The sequence below is a fragment of the Cladophialophora immunda genome (genome assembly GCF_000835495.1).
Source record: "Cladophialophora immunda strain CBS 83496 unplaced genomic scaffold supercont1.2, whole genome shotgun sequence".
In the NCBI taxonomy this organism is placed as follows: Eukaryota; Fungi; Ascomycota; class Eurotiomycetes; order Chaetothyriales; family Herpotrichiellaceae; genus Cladophialophora; species Cladophialophora immunda.
In genome coordinates this window covers 6,123,970-6,143,066 of record NW_015622542.1, presented here as the reverse complement: position 1 = coordinate 6,143,066, position 19,097 = coordinate 6,123,970, and the positions used below count along the sequence as shown (strand labels likewise).

Here is a 19,097-nt window from a genome sequence, read left to right as displayed (position 1 = left end):
GATTGGTCCAAATTCTCCTCCATCATTTTCCCCCATCTGCCGCCCCGTTGGGAATCGACGGTCATGCTCGAGGAGACCAGGGGATGGAGGGTGGCTGTTGGCTTGGGAGCATACCACCACCGTCACCGTTTGTTTGGGCACAACAGATGCGGCATGTCCTGTCGACACGTTGTGCTATGCAAAGGACACCCACCAACATTCCATCCGAGTACACAAACATGTTTGACACCAAAGCAATTGGTTCCTCCATCGGTCCCCGCTGGCCGAGCAGCCGGTGTTGTTTCATTAGGGGTCCAACCGAGAAGCCACAGGGAGAAAGCCACCCTGGGTAAGCTTTTGGTGAAATCTCTGCAATGTTTGGGGCGCGCGCATTCTTTCATCCTTGATCTATCTTCTGCTGACCTACTGGGTTTCATGCTCAAGGAGCGGACTCCATAACCCGTTGGCTATCAGCGTTTTACGCCCTGGAACATTCCATCGCATTGGCCCGATGATCGTTGTCGAACCACATGGCATGCAGTCTGTTGATCAACATGCTGGGACAAATTTGAAAGCAGAACACGCCCGAAATTTATGACGGGTAGTCATCTTGCTAACGGCCAGATCGAAATGAACATCCAACAGGGACACCTGTGTGCTGACTCAATCCAAACGAATGCTCAGTCTTGGACTACAATCTGGCCGTTAATATACTCATCGACTATTGCACTACAAGGTGCTAGTATTTCGGGACAGAGTTCTCCGATATGTGGTCAATGGGCGACGAGATTCCTGTTCTATAAGCATTGCAGAGCATGACTGATGTGGTGTTGCATCAGGACTGACGATGGTTTGGTCTGGTCTGTGGTCCTTTGAGCTTGATAGCAACGCCACCAGAGGGGTTCCGGTCGAGTCTGGGACATATCCGAATTGTTTTGCCTATAACTCTGTCGTGGTGATATTCCTAGATTGTCAGACACTGGTCTACGGTCCAAAAGATAATACGATGTCTCCTGAAATACCTTGCGTACATCCTTGAATCCTCCTGTGTTACTGCTCGGAAAATCTCGTGGACAGTTTCGCCGTGGTGAGATGGCCTCGGCAAAATATTCAGCCCAGGGCTTTGAACGCACTGCGCGGGGCAGCACCCAGTGTATGGTCTTTGATCGCACATACTTGAATCAACATCTCATTAGTCGACACATCTCATTTGGTCCAACTGCGCCCGTCCAGCGACATCTCAGCAGAGGACATTGGATATTCGACCTTACCAAAGCCTAAAGTCTCAGGCGAGGCGTGGCCGAAGGAACGGGAAGTGAGTCGTGTGGGAGGAAAAACCCCCCCCAGATTCTCCCGAGCACGTCATTTGCCCTCCTCGCCTTTGTGCCCCCGAACTGCGAAAATTGCTCCACCTTCGGTACATGCAAAGGCACTACTCGATCAACCTCTCTGCGCCTTTCTCGCCCGTTGTCTTGCTATTCAATGTGACAGCTCGATTCGGTCGCCATCAGCTGCTGCCACAAGCAAACACCCTGCTGGACTCTCTTATGTCCTTGAGCATACTGATCAGTACCCTACAAGTCGTCGAGCTTGTACCTCCGCCACCCTTCGACCGCCGCCAACATGTCTGAGTCAGGGCCTTCTTCTACACCGCCCCTGAAGAATCCCAAGCTCAGCGCAATGAGCAAAGCTTTCTCCCAAGTAGATCTGGACGGCCATGATCTACCGCCTTCACCTGCTCCGTCCAGTCCGAGAGGCGGTCGGCAATACGCTATCGCGACACAGCTGGTCTACTCGGAGGGGAACGACCAGTACAATGCAAGCAGCGTGCCCATCTACCAGGTCAGTAGTGATACATGAAGCCGAAGACCAAGGCTCGCTAACGTTCTACAGTCTGCCACCTTCAAACAGACCTCCGCCACGGGGGGCGTCGCCGACTACGACTATACGCGCAGCGGCAACCCAACCCGCACCCACTTGGAAAAACACCTAGCAAAGATCATGCGTGCCAAACGAGCTCTTGTTGTCTCTTCGGGCATGGGTGCACTTGATGTGATAACCCGGCAGCTGAAGCCTGGGGATGAAGTCGTAACAGGCGACGACCTATACGGAGGAACAAACAGATTGCTCAAATATCTATCCACCCATGGCGGGATCATCGTCCATCACGTCGATACAACCACGCCTGAAAAGGTAAAGGAGGTGCTGAGCGAGAAGACGGCCATGGTTCTGCTTGAGACACCTACCAATCCCCTGATCAAGATTGTGGATATCCCCACCATTGCAAACTACGCCCACACCGCCAATCCGTCCTGTCTGGTGATTGTGGATAATACCATGTTGTCGCCCTTGCTCCAAAATCCTCTGGAACTCGGCGCGGATGTTGTCTATGAATCCGGCACCAAGTATCTGTCCGGCCACCACGACTTGATGGCTGGTGTGCTTGCTGTCAACGACGAAGCTCTGGGCGAGAAATTTTACTTCACCATCAATGCCTCGGGTTGTGGCCTTGCTCCCTTTGACTGCTGGCTCCTGATGCGTGGGATCAAGACACTGAAAGTCCGCATGGACGCACAGCAAGCAAATGCCATGATGATTGCCCGGTTCCTCGAGTCCGCGGGCTTTAAAGTTCGCTACCCCGGTCTCAAGAGCCACCCTCAGTATGATCTCTTCAACTCGATGGCCCGGGGGCCCGGCGCGGTCCTGTCCTTCGAGACCGGGGACGTCCAGTTGTCCGAGCGGATTGTCGAGTCTGCCAAACTATGGGCCATCAGTGTGAGTTTCGGCTGCGTCAACTCTCTCATCAGCATGCCGTGCCGCATGAGCCACGCCAGCATCGACGCCAAGACCCGCAAGGAGCGCGGCGTGCCTGAAGATCTGATCCGACTATGTGTAGGGATCGAGGACGGAGAGGATCTTTTGGATGATTTGCGGAGTGCACTGGTGCAGTCTGGTGCCATGAACGTCACGCTGGACGGAATCTATGCAAAGAATGCAACGGTCGGGGACGAACACCCCGAAGAAGGCGAACATTTGGCTGCAGAAGCTGCGGCGGTCAACGAACCCTGACGAGGACCGGTTGTCAGGTTAGATCTTTGAGGTCGCAACAGGGACGACTGTCTTGGAAAGCAACCATCGTCTCGAACCTCGAGCCGTGAATGACTCGGGCTGACTGGTCCTGTGGGCCGAGGAATTTCGTAAAGAGAAGTGAGAGAGAAGGGCCTCTCGCGAGGCAACCCAAAGAAAAAAAAAGGCGGATTTTCAACCTACACGGCCATTTCACGTTATACTTGTGGGTTTTGGATTCGAAAAGTGCCATGACCAAAAGGAGGGACAGGTAGACTCGGTGTATATAAGCTCTTGAACGAAATGACATTTCAGGAAAAAGTTGACGAGTCTATTCTCTACGCGTTGTCGCTTTCTCTCTCTTTCCCAGCCTCTCAATTTGCTTTTTGGACACTGCTTCGTTTGCCTTTGATCGATGCTGGCTTCCACACTGAAGTGCGTATCCCCAATATCATGTTTCGGCAAACTGTTGAAGGGCGTCGACTATGGACCCGCAGCTCCGTAGATGTAGATACAAACACCTGTTTTCCCACTACCGGTTCGAAACACTGCACATTCACCAGGGCCACCTCGTCGCTCAGATCGGAAAAGGGGATACCGAGTCGTCTGTTTGTGTCTGTTCGCGCTGATCAACTTCGTTACCTATTTGGATAAGCACGAGAAGCTATGAACATTTATATACCTACCTGTCTCGTCGGCCTCACCAGTCCGCTAATAGCAGTAGTATAGGTAGACCTATACGGAGTAAAGGTGGGCTATAATAACGAGTACAGTAAGTTCAAAGGGAGGGACACCCCCTTTTTGGCCCCTCTCTCAGGCTCAACCAACTAGGCTCATCACGTGCAAAATGCTTTGTCTTTATATATGAAACACCCGCAAAAGGTACTCGGAATTTTGCCAAATCCGAACACAGATTTCAAGCAGGAAAAAAATGTCGCGGGACGTTTTTCTCCCAAGCCAGAAAAAGGGGGATTGGCGCAATGGTAGCGCGTGGCTCTCCTACACTTGTGTCCCATTCACCGTCATGTCGTTGGTTGGAAGGGCAGGTGCCAAGCCAAGGTTGTGGGTTCGAGTCCCATGTTCCTCGTTTTTTATCTTTTTTATCTTTTTGGTGTGTTCTACGAGGGATATGTGCTCCCGGAGGAGAGAGAAAAGAGCACACCCTGTGTGTGTGTGTGTGTGTGGGTTTCCTTTTTGGGGGGTGGATGAGGGAGGGGTAATAGGGGTAGTAGGGGCGCGGGTGTTTGAGGGTGTTCGGAAGAACTTCGGGGTTGAGGGCGACGACTGGACGGCGAGACTGGTGCGTCTCTCCGTGTTTGCTATCTAGGAGCAATTGGAAAGAAATCAAAGAGAAGTCGCATATCAGGCCTGACCTCGACCCAGGACCATTGAGGGCGAACAAAAGTCGGTATATTCCTGAAGAGAAAGCTGACAGCACCTGTCCCATCGGCTCAAGCTACGACAATATTCTCTGAGACCTTGGTGCTGTGCTGTTGAGCAGGATTTCCAACTCAAGAGGGCAAAAGCCTCCCCAAAGAGATGCCCTTCTCCCATCACTCGCACTCCGGCCAATTTTGTGCCGATCACGCGCGCGACTCGCTCGAAGATGTGGTCCAGACGGCCATTTCCAAGAACATGTCCGTCTTTGCGCTGACCGAGCACATGCCCCGGCATGAGCAAGACCGGTACCCGGGGGAGCTCAACACGCTCGAGATGCACTTCGCCAACGAGGCCGCCTATGTCGCCGAGGCCCTCCGCCTGCGCCAGAAGTACAAGGACAGGATAGAGCTGCCCCTGGGGTTCGAGGGCGAATGGATCCGACCCGAGTCCGAGGACCTGATCAAGCAGAGTCTGGACAGGCACCCGTACGACTTCTTCGTCGGCTCCGTGCACCATGTCCACACGATCCCCATCGACTACGACCACGCCATGTACCACGACGCCCGGGCAAAGGCCGGCGGCACGGACGAGAGGATCTTTGAAGATTACTTTGACGCGCAATTTGCCATGCTGCAGGCCCTGAGGCCGCCCGTGGTCGGCCACTTTGATCTCATCCGGCTGAAGAGCGACGATCCGAACCAGAGTTTCAAGCGGATGAAGGGGGTATGGGCACGGATATCAAGGAATCTGGACTGCATTGCCAGGTACGGAGGGATACTGGAGATCAACTCTTCGGCAGTGAGGAAGGGCATGGCCGAGCCATATCCCCAGGGAGAAATTTGCCAGGCTGCGCTGGAGAGAGACATCCGCTTTTGCTTGTCTGATGACAGTCACGGCGTGGATCAGATCGCCCATAGCTACTCCCACGTCTTGGACTTTTTGCAAAAGGTCGGCATCAGCTCTGTAACTTTTCTGAGCCACCGTGAACCCAGCGATGGCCACAGCCCGATACACGACCTTCGCTTTCAGACACTGCGCCAGGAGCAGATGGGGCTGAAAAAGCTTAGAGAACACAGGTTTTGGAGTCAATGAGCAGGCTACTAGACCACAGCTGCACGAGATATAGTGTCTAGACCACATTTACAGGGCCTGGAATATTTGACATCCCAATCAGTGGTCGGGTGTGCGGAAGTGGGAGGTTTTTAGTCCTCCGTGGTTCCCGGTCTGGCCACGAGGTATTCTGGGAACTCACGAGAGCAAAATGGTCATGCCCAAAAAGGAAGTGTCGATAGCGAACTCCTGCGGTCCAGATCAGCCAGACTGCATACTGGGAATCGTGCGAACTCGATCCAATGTTCTGGGCCGTGGGATGATAGGTCATCTGAGGCACCACCACTACGGGCTTCCAATGGTGGTAGTCGGTTCATGAGGTTGTATCCTGGCTGAACTATTATCTGGGAAAGGACAGATTTGGCCCGATGTGGCCGATGCACGTCGACGTGTGCGTACTATCTACCGACACGCCCGCAGGTCGCACGATATCCGAAGTTCCAGCAGCGGTTCAGGAGGCAGCGCCTATGCAACAAGTGAGATGTAGGCGCACAGTGATTTGTATTTCCAGCGAAGGAAGAGACGCAGTGCTGCCCACGGGGATAAGCGGATGCTTGAGGGTGGACCGAAGCATGGTCCCCGAGAGAGCGCTGTGCCTGCCGTCTCCCCCATCTGAGGGTATCTGGTCATGTGAATCAAGTCACCAGGTACATCGGTGTGCCCGTGCACCGCCATTCGCCGGCAAAAGCATGGTCGAGAAGACCAGGCTGGTAGGAGCGGCATCGAGTGCGGGAAGCGTCGAATGAAAAGGTGGCAGTGAGCCCAACGGACTGGGATGACCCCCACCTAATTGCGATTTCTAATGTCTGACTATTACCGCTGCAGATGGCAGGGATGTGTCTTCCGCTGCGCATATACGAGGTTGAAGGAGGATAGCTAGATTTTGATTCTCAACTCGGACAAAATCTCGAAATGCATCGGGACCGATGTGTCAGGCTCGGATTGGATGGCCGCTCCCTGGGAAACCAAGATCTCGGTAAGGCTGATGCTCATGTATGATGGAGGAGGTAGTGATCGCCAGCCGGCAAACTCGTTTGGTCAGGACGGCTGGTGAGGGAGGCACACGGGGGGTGGTTTGGAAGTTCGGGCAGCAATCTGCGATTGGAGAATTCCTATCAAGCGGTGAGTCAAAGCATTATTCCAGCAACGATTGGAAGACTATGAGCCGTCTTCGAGATGGGTACTTGTCCCGATCAGCATTTCTCAAAGTTCGGGGAGAGGATCAGCAAACACCAGCGCGAGATGCTGCAGACAGGCAGTTAGCGGGCCAGTATCTCCCGCTAGCGACGCAGGATGAACCAGAAGCCATCGAGAGAGAGGTCACGGCCTCGACGGCACCCCCGCCTGATCAGCGTCGCGGCAAAGCACCGAGTGAGGAGGATGCACAGGAGGAGACTCCAAGTCATTTCCTGATCAGGCGAACACACTTGTGGGAAAAGTCGAGGCAGAGAGGGATGGCAAACACGAGGGTTCCGCAGCACCAGCGCCAGCACCAACACCAACACCAGCACCAGCACCAGCACCAGCACCAGGAGGGGACATCTCCGATCACGTCATGACACCAGAACACAACAGCTGAGCGATGACGGAAGGTGACTTGCCCTTTGGCCAAATCAAAGAGGGGGGGATGGGAGTGGGCGTGACTCTGGCCAAGTGAGGGCATCGAAGGGTGAGATGGGGAAACGAGGCAAAAAGTGAGATGAAAGTGAAAATCAGCCCACAGTCCTCCAGTACGGGTACCCAGGTACCTAGGTACTTGCCCAGAATGTACCTACCTAACCTTCTCGCTACTCTACACTCCACCTACGAGGTACCCTACGTAGGTACCTACGTACCCCCCTCACCCCCCTCCTTCACGCTCGAGAATGAAGGTTTCTCTGCGCAGCCCGGGTACGGAGTTGGAGCGGCTGCCCCGCGCTCGACAACCATTGTACTGGCACCGTGTCACGCCCGTCGCTGTGTGGCCCCGAGGTGGGAATATGTCGGCCCACCCATCCTTGCAGTGCCTGCGCCCCCAAACCCTCTGGGTGCGCCTCTTCGCCTGTTGTTCGCTACTCTATTTTTTTTTCCCTCAGAAGATCGGAATCTGGGACCTTCCTTTTCCCTTTTTTTTTTCTCTTTCGTTTCTTTTGCCAGTCGGCACAGAGTTCATCGCTAATTGATCCTGCAGGTCCGATGCATGTGTTGACTCAATGCTCGCTGATCCGATCTCAGCCGAAGACTTTCTTCTGTACCTGCCCCTTTCAAGTTTTTCCATGCAACAGATCCCCCTCCTCAAGCCCCCGCGGATCCCGTCCTCGCATGGATTGGTCTTCATGTGTCCTATACCCCTGCTTGTTTAGCGCCCCTCATCCCTGTCCCCCGACAACTTGTTCAAACTTCGGATCTCTGAGCACAGCTGTGCTGGCCTTGTGGGTGCTTGTCCCGCCTCGCCGTCCATCCTGCTCAGCCCCCTCGAATCCGGGTGTGTCCATCTGACTGAGCCAGCGTGTGAGTCTATTCGGGAAGTCAATTCCTTGCCGGCGTCTGCCACTCACACGTGCGAACTCAACCAAGAATACAAGGATACCTCTGTCTGGGTTTTCTGGTGTTGTGGCTTTGCAAAAATCATGGCCTGCTTCGGTCGGAGTTTCATTCGCGCAGAATTTCACCGATAGTTGGTGCTGTGCAAAGGCATATCTCCCCCTTGATCCTGCCCGCTTATGTGACCTCTGACGGTGCTAACTGGTCCCCGTCACCACCGTCACTGCGTACCGTGACACCGTCGCCTCCTCCACCGCCCTCGTCAGCGAACTAGTCGGAGTCGGCTGTTTTCACTCGCTCTTGCTCGTCCCTCAGAGCCCTGGCTGCGTTCCTGCCAAGTCCCCTCAGTCTTCATCAGACTCGTAATTCGAATTCCTGCTATCACAAGAGTGACTTCATCCACTGGCCCACCCCCGTTGCCCCTGCTTCCCCACTAGTTTCCTGATTGTCAATAGTAGTACCGACCTAGGAACTCAACCGCTTTCCGCTGCCGATATATTGAGGCCTGACCTCTCTTCACTTTCTCCCAAACTTTCCGAGCACTTGTCTCTCGCAACCTCTTCGCGGATCCCTTTCTAGCGCGCCCAACTGCTAGTGCCCTCAGAGAACAACCTCTCCAGTTCGACAGCAGAGTCATGGCGTCACAGTTCCACAAGCAGCTCCTCTTCGAGGGTAATGGGACCGACTATCCAAGAAAAGGTGATGAGGTCAGTATCGAGTATACGGGTTGGTTGTACGATGCTTCAAAACCCGACCAAGATTACAAGGGCGACAAGTAAGGCCCCCCCGCTCCCAACCAACCGTCGGGTTTCCCCCAAGGGCTTGCTCTGACCTTTCCATCAGGTTCGATAGTTCTGTCGGCCGGGGCGCTTTCAAGACCCAGATTGGCGTTGGCAGAGTCATTGAAGGTGCGGATTACAACCCCAATTAAACTTCCAACCGCCACTTCTGACGCGGGTTCCTGCAGGTTGGGATCACGGCGTGCCACAGATGTCGTTGGGTGAGAAGAGCAGATTGACGATTCCAGGGTGAGTCTCTATCAAGGTCTTGGCTTCTTGTTTCATTCCGTCGCTTCTGTGATCGCGGAAACCCTCCAGAGATATCCTGCTCCGGGGAAGAACTCGGACGAGGCTGCCTCTTGTCACTTCTCATTTAGACGTGACAGCCTCGGCCGCCAGGCCGGCCGGGGCGATGGTCGGGGCCACAGATGAACTTGACACGCTGACATTGATTCAGGCATATGGCGTACGGCGATCGGTCAGTAACCGACCAAAACCCCCCTCTTTACTTGCATAGCAGACCGTCCTGCTCGTGTCGAGTCGTCGATCGGAGAAGACTCGGTGAATTCCTCGCGTCGTGTCATCTTCAGACTGGGAGGAAGAGCACCATCTACTCGAGATACGACCCGACCTTGTTTCATTTCCTCGCCAAACTCGACGAAAATGTTCGTTTCTTCTCGACTCCCGTGTGCTGACCAGTGGTCTGATATATAGTGGTTTCCCGGGCCTCATCCCTAAGAATGCCACCCTCATCTTGTGAGTCCGTGTTTGCTTTGTTCCACCCTCAGGCCGCTATGGCGATGTCCTCTCGCGGATTGCGGAATGAGTCCATTCTCAAGAACAACATGCTGACACGGTGCATCAGTGACGTCCATCTCCAAGGAATCAATGGCAAGAAGGCATAAGTTGTTTTCCGAAGAACCCAACGACTTCATACTCGAGGCGAATGCGGCTCCGGCAACATAAAGCATCCTCTCGGGCATAGGACATCCGTGGGTGGGGGGTGGTTGCATTGAAAATTAATCGATTATGGCCAGTCAATATGTTCAAGTGTATGGCTTTGTATGTAAATGCGGGAAGGGCACAAGTATTGGTGGAATCACCCGCGACTGGCAGCAGATGGCAAGGCTGCTAGGTAGCCACTTTCAGGGGCAGGATGTTTGATTTCGGTCATGCTTTTTCTCGATCCGTTGTTCTCACTGAACCCGGAAGCAAGTTGCCGGCGAATCCAGCTCTTCAAGCCAACCAGCCACCAACGAAACAGGTTGTGCTTTACTTCTCAGATCCCGACTTTGTTCTTTTATCGGCCCATGTCGATTTCTCACGTTTAGCTAGCAGCAGGTAGACTGTTCTACTCTTTATCACGCATCTACAATCGCTTGCAGGAGTACATTCTTGCGCAGAATTGATGATTTTTAGTATCAAAGGGCTTTCTCTAGTGTCTTGTTCCACACAACGAGTTCCAGCTTGAAACAGCCGAACGAGGACTTCAGCCTATGTGGTATAGTATTTTTGCCTCGGAATGCAAGGATATCCTCGATTTGCCCACAAAACCCGATGTGCGAGGAGGGTCGTGGACTGAGGACAACAAGACTCTGGAGAGCAAGGGGACCGAGAGACCTGGCAAGTTGTGTTTGGCGACTCGCCCTGGACCGCTCTGCACATCTTTCACTTGATAGCTCGTCACTTCCACCTACTATTTGCCTCCATCTGGCCAAGCGCAACCAAACGACAAGCAGGTGGGTGGGAAATTTCCAGTCTGCGAGAGCTCTGTGCTAGATCGTCATCGGTACCTCTCCAGAGGCGTCATCGTCTATTGATTGACACTGTCCTCGAAAGCCCAGCTTATCTTAATTTGTAGTTGATCACCGAGGCGATAGGTTGATCTCCTTCCTTTGGCGGGCCACCTCTTCAAACCGGAACCGGCCAAGCGACGATTTCAGATCTTCACCACTTCCCTCACCTTGCGATCCTCCCCAACCACCAAGCGCAACTGCTTGCCCTGCCAATCGTCCTTGATGCCCTTGAACACCCCTTGCCGCAGTGTGTCCGTGTACAGCTCGTACGCAGGATAATAGCCGTCTACAAAATGCTTGACCTGTTCGTCCGTCATCCCGCTCCCCCTCGCTGCGCGGAGGCCGGCTTCCTGCTCCAAGCGCCACTTGTACACATACTGAGAGTCAAGGGCGTCGATGTGGATGAATGCGTCGAGCTGAGTGGTTATCTCGTCATACTTCTTAAGGGCTTCATTGATGGTCGTGATCGATTTCAGTGTGTTGTGTCCCAAGCGGCCGGTGTACGGGCTGTTGGCTGTGGAGCTCTCCAGGGCAGCAACGGCGGCCGCGTGCTTTGATCCCAACGCTTCTTGAGCCAGTGGGCGGAATCCAACGCACCATCCCTCAAATAAAACCACACGCACCGGGCTAGACGGGTCAGTGTTGACCTCTTCCCACTCGCTCTCGGGCACCCGATCCCCTTGCCCTGAGAAGGCAGCTTTATTGTACTGCGGGATCTTAGTTGGCCTGTTTTGCTTGAGGCTCGCAAACACCGAAAGAGCAAGGGGAATATCATGCGTCGAAGGCTGTCCCCTGTGTTGCAACAGCGGGTTATCTGGATGCGACTGCGCCAGGGCCACTTGGTCGGCGTGCGTCAGGTAGAGGTCGTCGAGGGAGAAGACCACTACGGGAAGATTATGGGGCGGTGACGACAAGGTGGTCTTCAAAATGTCCACGAGGACCGTCTTCCCGGCCCCTTGGACGCCATTCAGGCCGATGAAGAAGGGTGGTGGATTCGAAGACGTCGAATATGCCTTCTGATGTTCCGCAAGCAGGGAGAGAATAAAGGGCACAACGTATTGGGCCTTGTCATCGCGAATTTCGGGCATCTTGTCCGCTTATTGTCAAGAACGAGGGCCGTCACGCAGATGTTTGGAAGTCTCAGGACACTGAAGAGGGAAGGAATATATCATTCGTGTTCTCATTGAAATTGTCAGCTAATGCCCCCAACATTTGAGAGATGGCTGCGGCTAGAAGATTACCCGCTCCAACGACGGAGACGACTCCGATCTGAATGACCGTCGAGAGAAATTGTCCGTGTCGGCAAAGGTCGTATGTTTGGGCGCGCGACTTCTTCGTAGAAAAGTGTTTCCAATGTACTGCTCAAGATCAATGGAGGTGTGGTGTTGAATTATTCTTTTGGCTCGTGCAAGCTGTTGACCTATTGTTGGCCTGGTCACACTTTTGACGGAGCAGCTGGTCAGCATCCGCGCGGTGAATTTCACATGCCGATGGACCAGATGTGGAGGCGAGAACTGGGCGGGATTCGGATCATGTTTCGCTCACCGATGGGAGGCTGTCGGAAGGGGTCGAAGCAACCTCAGCGCGATGGTGCGTCGTGGGGCTGCCATCCGTAATCGTCATGTGACCAGATGCCTCGGCAGCTTTTTGGACTGACGACACCGAGGCCCGCCCAATAGCCACACAGTTCATGGCATTCTCGCAGGAGGGAAGCTCAAGTGTGTTTTGTTTGATGATACTACTCCCTTCCCAGTCCTGCCGGCATCATTCTTCGGCTTCTCCCTCTCCCATCCCCGTGTTACGGCCGCAGTTCATATATCGGCGCTGGGTCCCTCAAAGACGTCTCTCCTCCCTCTCCCCTTCCCTCTCCTGTGTGTCGTCGAGCAGAGAATACTCTCCGTAATACGCATGAGAGACAGTTGAACAGGTGACAATGGTGCAAGAATTACGTTTCGACAACCAGACCGTGGTGGTCACTGGTGCTGGTGGTGGTCTCGGGAAAGCATATGCCCTCTTCTTCGCCTCGAGAGGTGCCAATGTCGTCGTCAACGACTTGGGCGGTTCCTTCAAGGGCGAGGGTGCTGGCACAAAGGTCTGTCTGAAATTGTCACATGCTCTGCACCATCTCCGCATCCACTGACCTTGTCCCAGGCCGCAGACGTCGTGGTCGATGAGATCAAAGCTGCTGGCGGCAAAGCAGTCGCCAACTACGACAGTGTCGAGAATGGCGACAAGATTATCAAAACCGCCATCGACAACTTTGGCCGCGTTGACGTCCTCCTGAACAATGCCGGTATCCTCCGCGATGTCAGCTTCAAGAACATGAAGGACTCCGACTGGGATCTGATCAACACCGTCCACGTCAAGGGTGCATACAAATGTGCAAGAGCTGCATGGCCATATTTTAGGAAACAGAAGTACGGCCGAGTCATCAACACTGCTTCTGCCGCCGGTCTGTTCGGCAGCTTCGGCCAGTGCAACTACTCCGCTGCGAAACTGGCTCAAGTTGGTTTTACTGAGACCTTGGCCAAAGAAGGAGCCAAATATAACATCATCTGCAATGTCATTGCTCCCATTGCCGCCAGCCGAATGACGGCGACTGTCATGCCTCCCGATGTGCTTGACAACCTCAAGCCCGATTGGGTGGTGCCTCTCGTGGCTGTCTTGGTCCACCCGTCCAACACACATACCAGCGGCTCGATCTTCGAAGTTGGCGGAGGCCATATTGCCAAGTTGAGATGGGAGCGTGCCAAGGGCCTGTTGCTCAAAGCTGACGACACCTACACCCCCGGCGCCATCCTGAAGAAGTGGGATCAGGTCAGCGATTTCTCCGAGCCGGAACACCCCAACGGTGTTGCCGATTTCGTGACCAAGGCTGAGGAATCAATGAAACTGCCACCCAATGAACAAGGCGAGGACATCCGCTTTGATGGGAAGGTCGTCCTGGTAACTGGCGGCGGTGCTGGGTACGTTTTTGCCGATGCTCTCCACAACTGACCTTGACTAACAACACCTGCAGTCTCGGCCGGGGTTACTGTCTCGCTTTCGCCAAGCGTGGCGCTTCTGTTGTCGTAAATGACCTGATGAATCCAGACACTGTCGTACAAGAGATTCAAAAACTCGGCGGCAAGGCTGTCGGCAACAAGGCCTCGGTTGAAGACGGTGACGCCGTGGTCAAAACAGCCATCGATACGTTCGGTAGAATCGATATCTTGATCAACAACGCAGGCATCCTCAGGGACAAGGCTTTTGCCAATATGGACGACAAGCAATGGGACGATATCATCAATATCCATCTCCGTGGCACCTACAAAGTGACCAAGGCAGCATATCCATATATGCTCAAGCAGAAATATGGCCGGATTGTGAACACCACGAGCACGAGTGGTATCTATGGGAACTTTGGTCAAGCTAACTACGCTGCTGCGGTAAGTTTCTCAGATTGCAAATTGGGCGCCTGCTGATCTGGACAGAAACTCGGTATACTCGGCTTCTCTCGATCTCTAGCACTAGAAGGCCGGAAGAACAACATCTTTGTCAACACCATTGCACCTAACGCGGGGACTCAAATGACCCGCAGTATCTTGCCCGAGGAATTAGTGCAACTTTTCAAGCCCGAATATGTCGCTCCTCTTGTGCTCGCGTTATGCTCAGACAAGGTGCCGGAACCGCCAACAGGCCTTCTCTTTGAAGTCGGTAGTGGCTGGCAAGCACGCACTCGATGGCAAAGAACTGGGGGCCACGGGTTCCCTGTCGACGTTAAGCTGACACCCGAGCAAGTTGTCGAGCAATGGGACCGGATCACCAACTTCGATGATGGCCGAGCCGATTACCCTGAGAGCGGCCAGGATGGTCTCAAATCTATTATGGCCAACATGGAGAACAAGAGCAACAAATCAGAGTCCGGTACAGACTACTTGGCGGCAATCGAAAAGGCTAAAAAAGCCCAAGCCAGCGGCACTGAATTCGTCTATGACGACAAGGATGTCATCCTTTACAACCTGTCCCTCAATGCAAGGAGAACACAACTGCCCTTGGTTTACGAAAACGACGACAACTTCCAGGTTCTGCCGACGTTTGGAGTTATTCCTTTCTTCGGAGCCGTTGCACCTTTCTCGATGGACGAGGTTCTTCCGAACTTCTCACCTATGATGTTACTCCATGGCGAACAATATCTTGAGATTCGAAAGTTCCCTATCCCGACTGCCGCCAAACTGATATCGTACCCTCGACTAGTAGAAGTGGTTGACAAGGGCAATGCTGGTATTGTCGTGACTGGTACCATCACCAAGGACGCAAAGACTGGGGAGGATGTCTTCTACAATGAGTCCACCGTCTTCGTCCGAGGGTCCGGTGGTTTCGGAGGACCCAAGAAGGGAGCCAACCGCGGCAACGCAACAATAGTCTACCAGCCTCCCAAGCGAGCTCCTGACGCCGTGGTGGAGGAGAAGACCTCAGAAGACCAGGCTGCCCTGTACAGGCTGAACGGCGACCGGAACCCTTTGCACATTGACCCTGAATTCAGCAAAGTTGGTGGCTTCAAGGACCCTATCCTACACGGTCTCTGCTTTATGGGTTTCAGCGGCAAACACATTGTCCAGACATACGGTCTTTTCAAGAACATCAAAGTCCGCTTTGCTGGCACCGTGATTCCAGGCCAGACTTTGGTGACGGAGATGTGGAAGGAGGGTAACAAGATCATCTTCCAGACCAAGGTCAAGGAGACCGGCAAGCTATGTATTGCCGGTGCTGGAGCCGAGCTCTTGGGTGCTCCTAAGCCCAAGTTGTAGATTATGTAGCGAAAACATGTCTGGCTGGGTTCAGGTAGCATAATCTGCGGAATTTGACAACATGGGGTCGGAAGCTCTTCGCATAGAGAATTTTAATTCATTATCCATGGATCGAGCACTGTTTATGCGTCGGATAGCGAGGGGTCCGTCGGTGGACCACCACCCCTAAATAGACGGCTGATTCGGCTGCTGGGGCGTGTGGAGGGCGTGAAAGAGGGAGACTTGACGGTGGAGTTAGCCCCTGTTACCTCGGCCGGTGTGATTAAGATCATATATTGCACTAGCATAAAAATGAGTGGTTTGTGTGCTCCAAATCAGACACAGATTCTCTCTCAACGGCTCAATGTATGTTGCTACCCGTTGGTTTATTATCTACAGGTGTTCTAACAATGTGTTATGTAGGGTCTAGTGGTATGATTGTCGCTTCGGGCGGGTTGGCCTCTGGTTGAAAAAGCCATGAAATGTGACAGGCCTCGGGTTCGAATCCCGATTGAGCCCTTTTTTTGCTGTTTTGGGGAAATACTATAGTGATAATGATAGTGGGATAAGAAGGAAAGGGTAAGACGGACTCTGTTTTGGTACTCTGTTGTCTTGTTTTGATCTTTTTGGTCCCTGTGATAAACTCCGGTGCGGGTGTGTGGGAGGAGAGCCACTAACAGTCCCTGATACCGGCCTCAGAAAAAGGAACCTAGGTAGCACGGGAATAAATGGATTTTCCTGATCTGTGATGCCTTGTCTACCATGTCCGGGGCCGTAGGGAAGTTGAAAATAGATCGCGGGCGAAAGACGTCAATGCTCACGGTCCGTCTGATACGATATACGCTATACTATAGTCCTCAACGACTGGCTCTGGAAGAGATCGCTTGCTTCATGAAGAATCGAACGCGTGAAGCATTCCTCTCCATATCAGATGTCTGGGTTGACTGTTGTTGCCTGTTGTTGCGATCACTTCTCTTCGTGACGGCCCGTTGTTGAACTATGATGTGCACAGATGAAGCTCAGGATATTTACGAAGAGATACGCAATACGCATGGTCGAGTGCCTAAAGTACGTAGGCGTGGCGAAAAGTGACCTGTAGGCACTCGTTAATTATTATTCGCCCACCAGGACCAGCCCGAAACTGGCATAAGGTCAACTGTGGGAGGCTCCGAGCCGCCTCTAGAGCACCCACCCATGTCACTTATCAGTTATTTCTCTCAGTGACTACTACTTACTCATGTCTATGCAGCGCGCAGGGAAGTGGCACTGCACCTAGGAGATCCTCCAAGAAAGGTCGAAAAGAATAATGCTTTGTCCTCGCTCGTCCCTCCGCCGATGTCTGCTTGAGCACCATGTTCAAATCGACCCGCAGCAGCAGCAGCAGCAGCAGTCGGTGTGATGTGGCTTTACTCGGGCGCATCAAAACGCTCCGCTAACCCCAAATCCTCGTCATCCCGTCATCATCGTACGCCGTCCTCGTCGTCGTCGTCGTCGAATACTCCTCCCCCGCGACAGACGTCCCCCAGCTCCGCGCTCGCCGAGGTCCTAAGAAAGAATCCCTTCCGATCAGGCTCCAAGGAGTCCCTGCCCGCCGACAGCCCCGGAGATGAGGATCCCTCGGTGCCCTTGAACAAGGACCTGCGGGTGCTCGCCGACTTCTTCCCGGACGTCAAGGTCGAAGTCCTCCGCGAACTGCTCCTCCGGTTCGACGGCGACAGCAGACTCCCGATAGCCACGGAGCAGCTCTACAAATACAAGGCAGAATGGGCTAAGGGCCGATTGAATGTGCCGCCGAGGAGTTTGGACGAGCCGCTCCCGCCGGACGAACTTTTCAGGACGAAGGAATACAAGGATGCGGTTAGACGGACGGTTGGACGCGAATTCAGCGCGCTGGGCAAGAGTGCCGTCGACGCTGTCCTCGCCGAAGTCAACTTCTCGTACACGAGCGCGAGGCCGACTCTCCAAGAATTGACGAGCAGGTCATGGAAAGCCACGCTTGCGAATCTCCTCAAGAAGAAGCGATCTCAGGCTGAACCCCCCTCTATGCTTCTGGATAGAACAAAGGCGGATCCCGGAGGGCCCCGATTGATCACAACAGGTTCTCGGGACCTTGACAGGGAGTTATCAAGTCTGTTCTCCTTGCCCGCGCAGTCGTCTCGAAGACCGAGAGACCAGGAAGCCTCAGACTTGGAACTCGCTCAAGCCCTCAATCAAAAAGAGGCCGAAGAGGCAGGGGCCCTCTTTGAATGTCAGGTCTGTTACAACGATGTCACGTTTGAGGACGCCTCATTCTGCACACAGTCCAACCATATCATTTGTCTGGACTGCGTTCGGCATACCCTCCATGAGGCCCTTTTCGGGCAAGGGTGGGCCAAATCCATTGACGTCGAGCGCGGTACCTTGAGATGCTTGGCCGCAGATGATTGTGACGGCCATATCCATCAGGACCTTCTCATACGAGCCCTCCGCCGCTCCGACAAGTCCAGCGCCGAGACATGGAAAAAGTTTGAAGACCGCCTGGCCGAACATAACCTCCAGCACTCTGCTTTACCACTCGTCCGCTGCCCCTACTGCTCTTATGCCGAAGTCGAACAGATCTACGATCCGGACACGGTGACGTCTACTATCACATGGCATGTTCGCAAACCCACCACGAGCGTCCACACCATCTTATGCATCCTCCTTCTCGAGCTCCTCCCGGCCACCATTGTCCTTCTCTTACCTTTCTTCCTCATCTTCCCTCACTACTTCATCACACTCTTCTACACGTCGCTCGCACACCTAGCCGTGAAAACTAGTACCACGCGCTTTCAATGTCGGAATCCCTCGTGCCTGCGGAAGTCCTGTCTGAAATGTCAAAAGGCATGGCACGACCCGCACGTCTGCCACGAGCCTTTGATACTTTCACTCCGCACGACCGTCGAAGCAGCCCGCACCGCAGCCATCAAGAGGACATGTCCACGCTGCGGAACGTCCTTTGTCAAAACCTCAGGTTGCAACAAACTCACCTGCGTGTGCGGGTACAGCATGTGCTACCTCTGCCGCAAAAACATCGGCAAGGCCGGCGCGAACAATGAAGGCGGGGAAGGTTACCGGCACTTTTGCGAACACTTCCGCCCTATTCCAGGCCAGAAATGCCAAGAGTGTGACAAGTGCGATCTGTACCGCGCAGAAGACGAAGACCTTATGGTCCGGAGGGCGGGTGAGGAGGCCGAGAGAGTCTGGAGAGAGAAGGAAGGCATGGTCGGGGTTAAAGGCCTGGAGGATGCCGTGGGTAACGTCGCCGGGGAGGATACTGTTTGGAAGAGGTTCAACGAAGGCAGGTGGACGGTGCAAGGGGTATTAGATTGGGTTGTAGAGAGGGCAGTCGTCGTCGCGGTTGAATGAATTGCCTCATAGGATACATATTCATGATAGAAAGTCATGTTGTTGCCTCCAGCCCTCAGGGCAAGGAGTCGAGATCAAGCCTGCATCTCCGTCGGTATCAGCACAGTTCGCCCTGCCTCGATTAGGGCTAGTGAGGCGGGTGATACTGAGGCGCACGTCCCTTGATCAGACAATCCCAACGCTTGCTCCCCTGAGCGTTACAGTGCCAACAACAGGTGGCTGAATGATGGAGCCCTTGGGCAGAGAGCTTCGTTGGGCGTCGTTCCGATTTGCCCTTCAGTGGCCGTTGAGGTAGCCGGCGCTTCGCC

At 53.9% G+C, this 19,097-nt stretch overlaps 6 protein-coding genes and 2 non-coding genes across 10 annotated transcripts; 7 read left to right on the top strand and 1 right to left on the bottom strand.

Moving 5' to 3' along the window:
- The first annotated feature begins 1,040 nt into the window (after positions 1–1,040).
- PV07_04314 (cystathionine beta-lyase) lies at positions 1,041–3,564 on the top strand. The gene is made up of 2 exons (XM_016391106.1): positions 1,041–1,821; positions 1,873–3,564. Exons 1-2 carry the CDS (start codon positions 1,603–1,605, stop codon positions 3,046–3,048), a joined length of 1,395 nt encoding a protein of 464 aa, XP_016253008.1. The 5' UTR covers positions 1,041–1,602; the 3' UTR covers positions 3,049–3,564.
- A 447-nt stretch (positions 3,565–4,011) lies between these two features.
- On the top strand, positions 4,012–4,132 carry PV07_04313. The gene has a single exon. It is a non-coding gene; the product is annotated as a tRNA-Arg (tRNA).
- Positions 4,133–4,297: 165 nt separating this feature from the next.
- Positions 4,298–5,853, top strand: PV07_04312 (uncharacterized protein). Its single transcript, XM_016391105.1, has one exon. The coding sequence runs from the start codon at positions 4,585–4,587 to the stop codon at positions 5,515–5,517; it is 933 nt and encodes a 310-aa protein (XP_016253007.1). The 5' UTR covers positions 4,298–4,584; the 3' UTR covers positions 5,518–5,853.
- Positions 5,854–8,135: 2,282 nt separating this feature from the next.
- On the top strand, positions 8,136–10,263 carry PV07_04311. 3 transcript variants are annotated; one of them, XM_016391104.1, is made up of 7 exons: positions 8,136–8,447; positions 8,514–8,833; positions 8,902–8,966; positions 9,026–9,086; positions 9,295–9,315; positions 9,552–9,593; positions 9,703–10,263. In XM_016391104.1, exons 2-7 carry the CDS (start codon positions 8,694–8,696, stop codon positions 9,740–9,742), a joined length of 369 nt encoding a protein of 122 aa, XP_016253006.1. In that variant the 5' UTR covers positions 8,136–8,447; positions 8,514–8,693; the 3' UTR covers positions 9,743–10,263. The 3 variants fall into 3 exon arrangements, with proteins under 3 accessions (XP_016253006.1, XP_016253005.1, XP_016253004.1); XM_016391103.1 differs by having other exon boundaries at positions 8,136–8,833; XM_016391102.1 differs by having other exon boundaries at positions 8,136–8,833; positions 9,295–9,593.
- Positions 10,237–12,081, bottom strand: PV07_04310 (uncharacterized protein). Its single transcript, XM_016391101.1, has one exon. The coding sequence runs from the start codon at positions 11,719–11,721 to the stop codon at positions 10,777–10,779; it is 945 nt and encodes a 314-aa protein (XP_016253003.1). The 5' UTR covers positions 11,722–12,081; the 3' UTR covers positions 10,237–10,776.
- A 243-nt stretch (positions 12,082–12,324) lies between these two features.
- Positions 12,325–15,532, top strand: PV07_04309 (peroxisomal hydratase-dehydrogenase-epimerase). Its single transcript, XM_016391100.1, has 4 exons — positions 12,325–12,725; positions 12,785–13,599; positions 13,653–14,061; positions 14,107–15,532. Exons 1-4 carry the CDS (start codon positions 12,567–12,569, stop codon positions 15,421–15,423), a joined length of 2,700 nt encoding a protein of 899 aa, XP_016253002.1. The 5' UTR covers positions 12,325–12,566; the 3' UTR covers positions 15,424–15,532.
- Positions 15,533–15,815: 283 nt separating this feature from the next.
- PV07_04308 lies at positions 15,816–15,921 on the top strand. The gene has a single exon. It is a non-coding gene; the product is annotated as a tRNA-Pro (tRNA).
- Positions 15,922–16,602: 681 nt separating this feature from the next.
- Positions 16,603–18,981, top strand: PV07_04307 (uncharacterized protein). Its single transcript, XM_016391099.1, has one exon. It carries the CDS (start codon positions 16,801–16,803, stop codon positions 18,787–18,789), a length of 1,989 nt encoding a protein of 662 aa, XP_016253001.1. The 5' UTR covers positions 16,603–16,800; the 3' UTR covers positions 18,790–18,981.
- Positions 18,982–19,097: the final 116 nt, after the last annotated feature.

What these genes read in the sequence shown, in the direction of transcription:
- PV07_04314 (XM_016391106.1), top strand. Translation starts at nt 1,603, where the DNA reads ATGTCTGAGTCAGGGCCTTCTTCTACACCGCCCCTGAAGAATCCCAAG. An exon ending in GCAGCGTGCCCATCTACCAG is followed by an intron (nt 1,822 to 1,872) that starts GTCAGTAGTGAT and finishes AACGTTCTACAG; the next exon opens with TCTGCCACCTTCAAACAGAC.
- PV07_04312 (XM_016391105.1), top strand. Translation starts at nt 4,585, where the DNA reads ATGCCCTTCTCCCATCACTCGCACTCCGGCCAATTTTGTGCCGATCAC.
- PV07_04311 (XM_016391102.1), top strand. Translation starts at nt 8,694, where the DNA reads ATGGCGTCACAGTTCCACAAGCAGCTCCTCTTCGAGGGTAATGGGACC. An exon ending in CGTTGGCAGAGTCATTGAAG is followed by an intron (nt 8,967 to 9,025) that starts GTGCGGATTACA and finishes GGGTTCCTGCAG; the next exon opens with GTTGGGATCACGGCGTGCCA. An exon ending in AGCAGATTGACGATTCCAGG is followed by an intron (nt 9,087 to 9,294) that starts GTGAGTCTCTAT and finishes ACATTGATTCAG; the next exon opens with GCATATGGCGTACGGCGATC.
- PV07_04310 (XM_016391101.1), bottom strand. Translation starts at nt 11,721, where the DNA reads ATGCCCGAAATTCGCGATGACAAGGCCCAATACGTTGTGCCCTTTATT.
- PV07_04309 (XM_016391100.1), top strand. Translation starts at nt 12,567, where the DNA reads ATGGTGCAAGAATTACGTTTCGACAACCAGACCGTGGTGGTCACTGGT. An exon ending in GCGAGGGTGCTGGCACAAAG is followed by an intron (nt 12,726 to 12,784) that starts GTCTGTCTGAAA and finishes ACCTTGTCCCAG; the next exon opens with GCCGCAGACGTCGTGGTCGA. An exon ending in GTAACTGGCGGCGGTGCTGG is followed by an intron (nt 13,600 to 13,652) that starts GTACGTTTTTGC and finishes CAACACCTGCAG; the next exon opens with TCTCGGCCGGGGTTACTGTC.
- PV07_04307 (XM_016391099.1), top strand. Translation starts at nt 16,801, where the DNA reads ATGTGGCTTTACTCGGGCGCATCAAAACGCTCCGCTAACCCCAAATCC.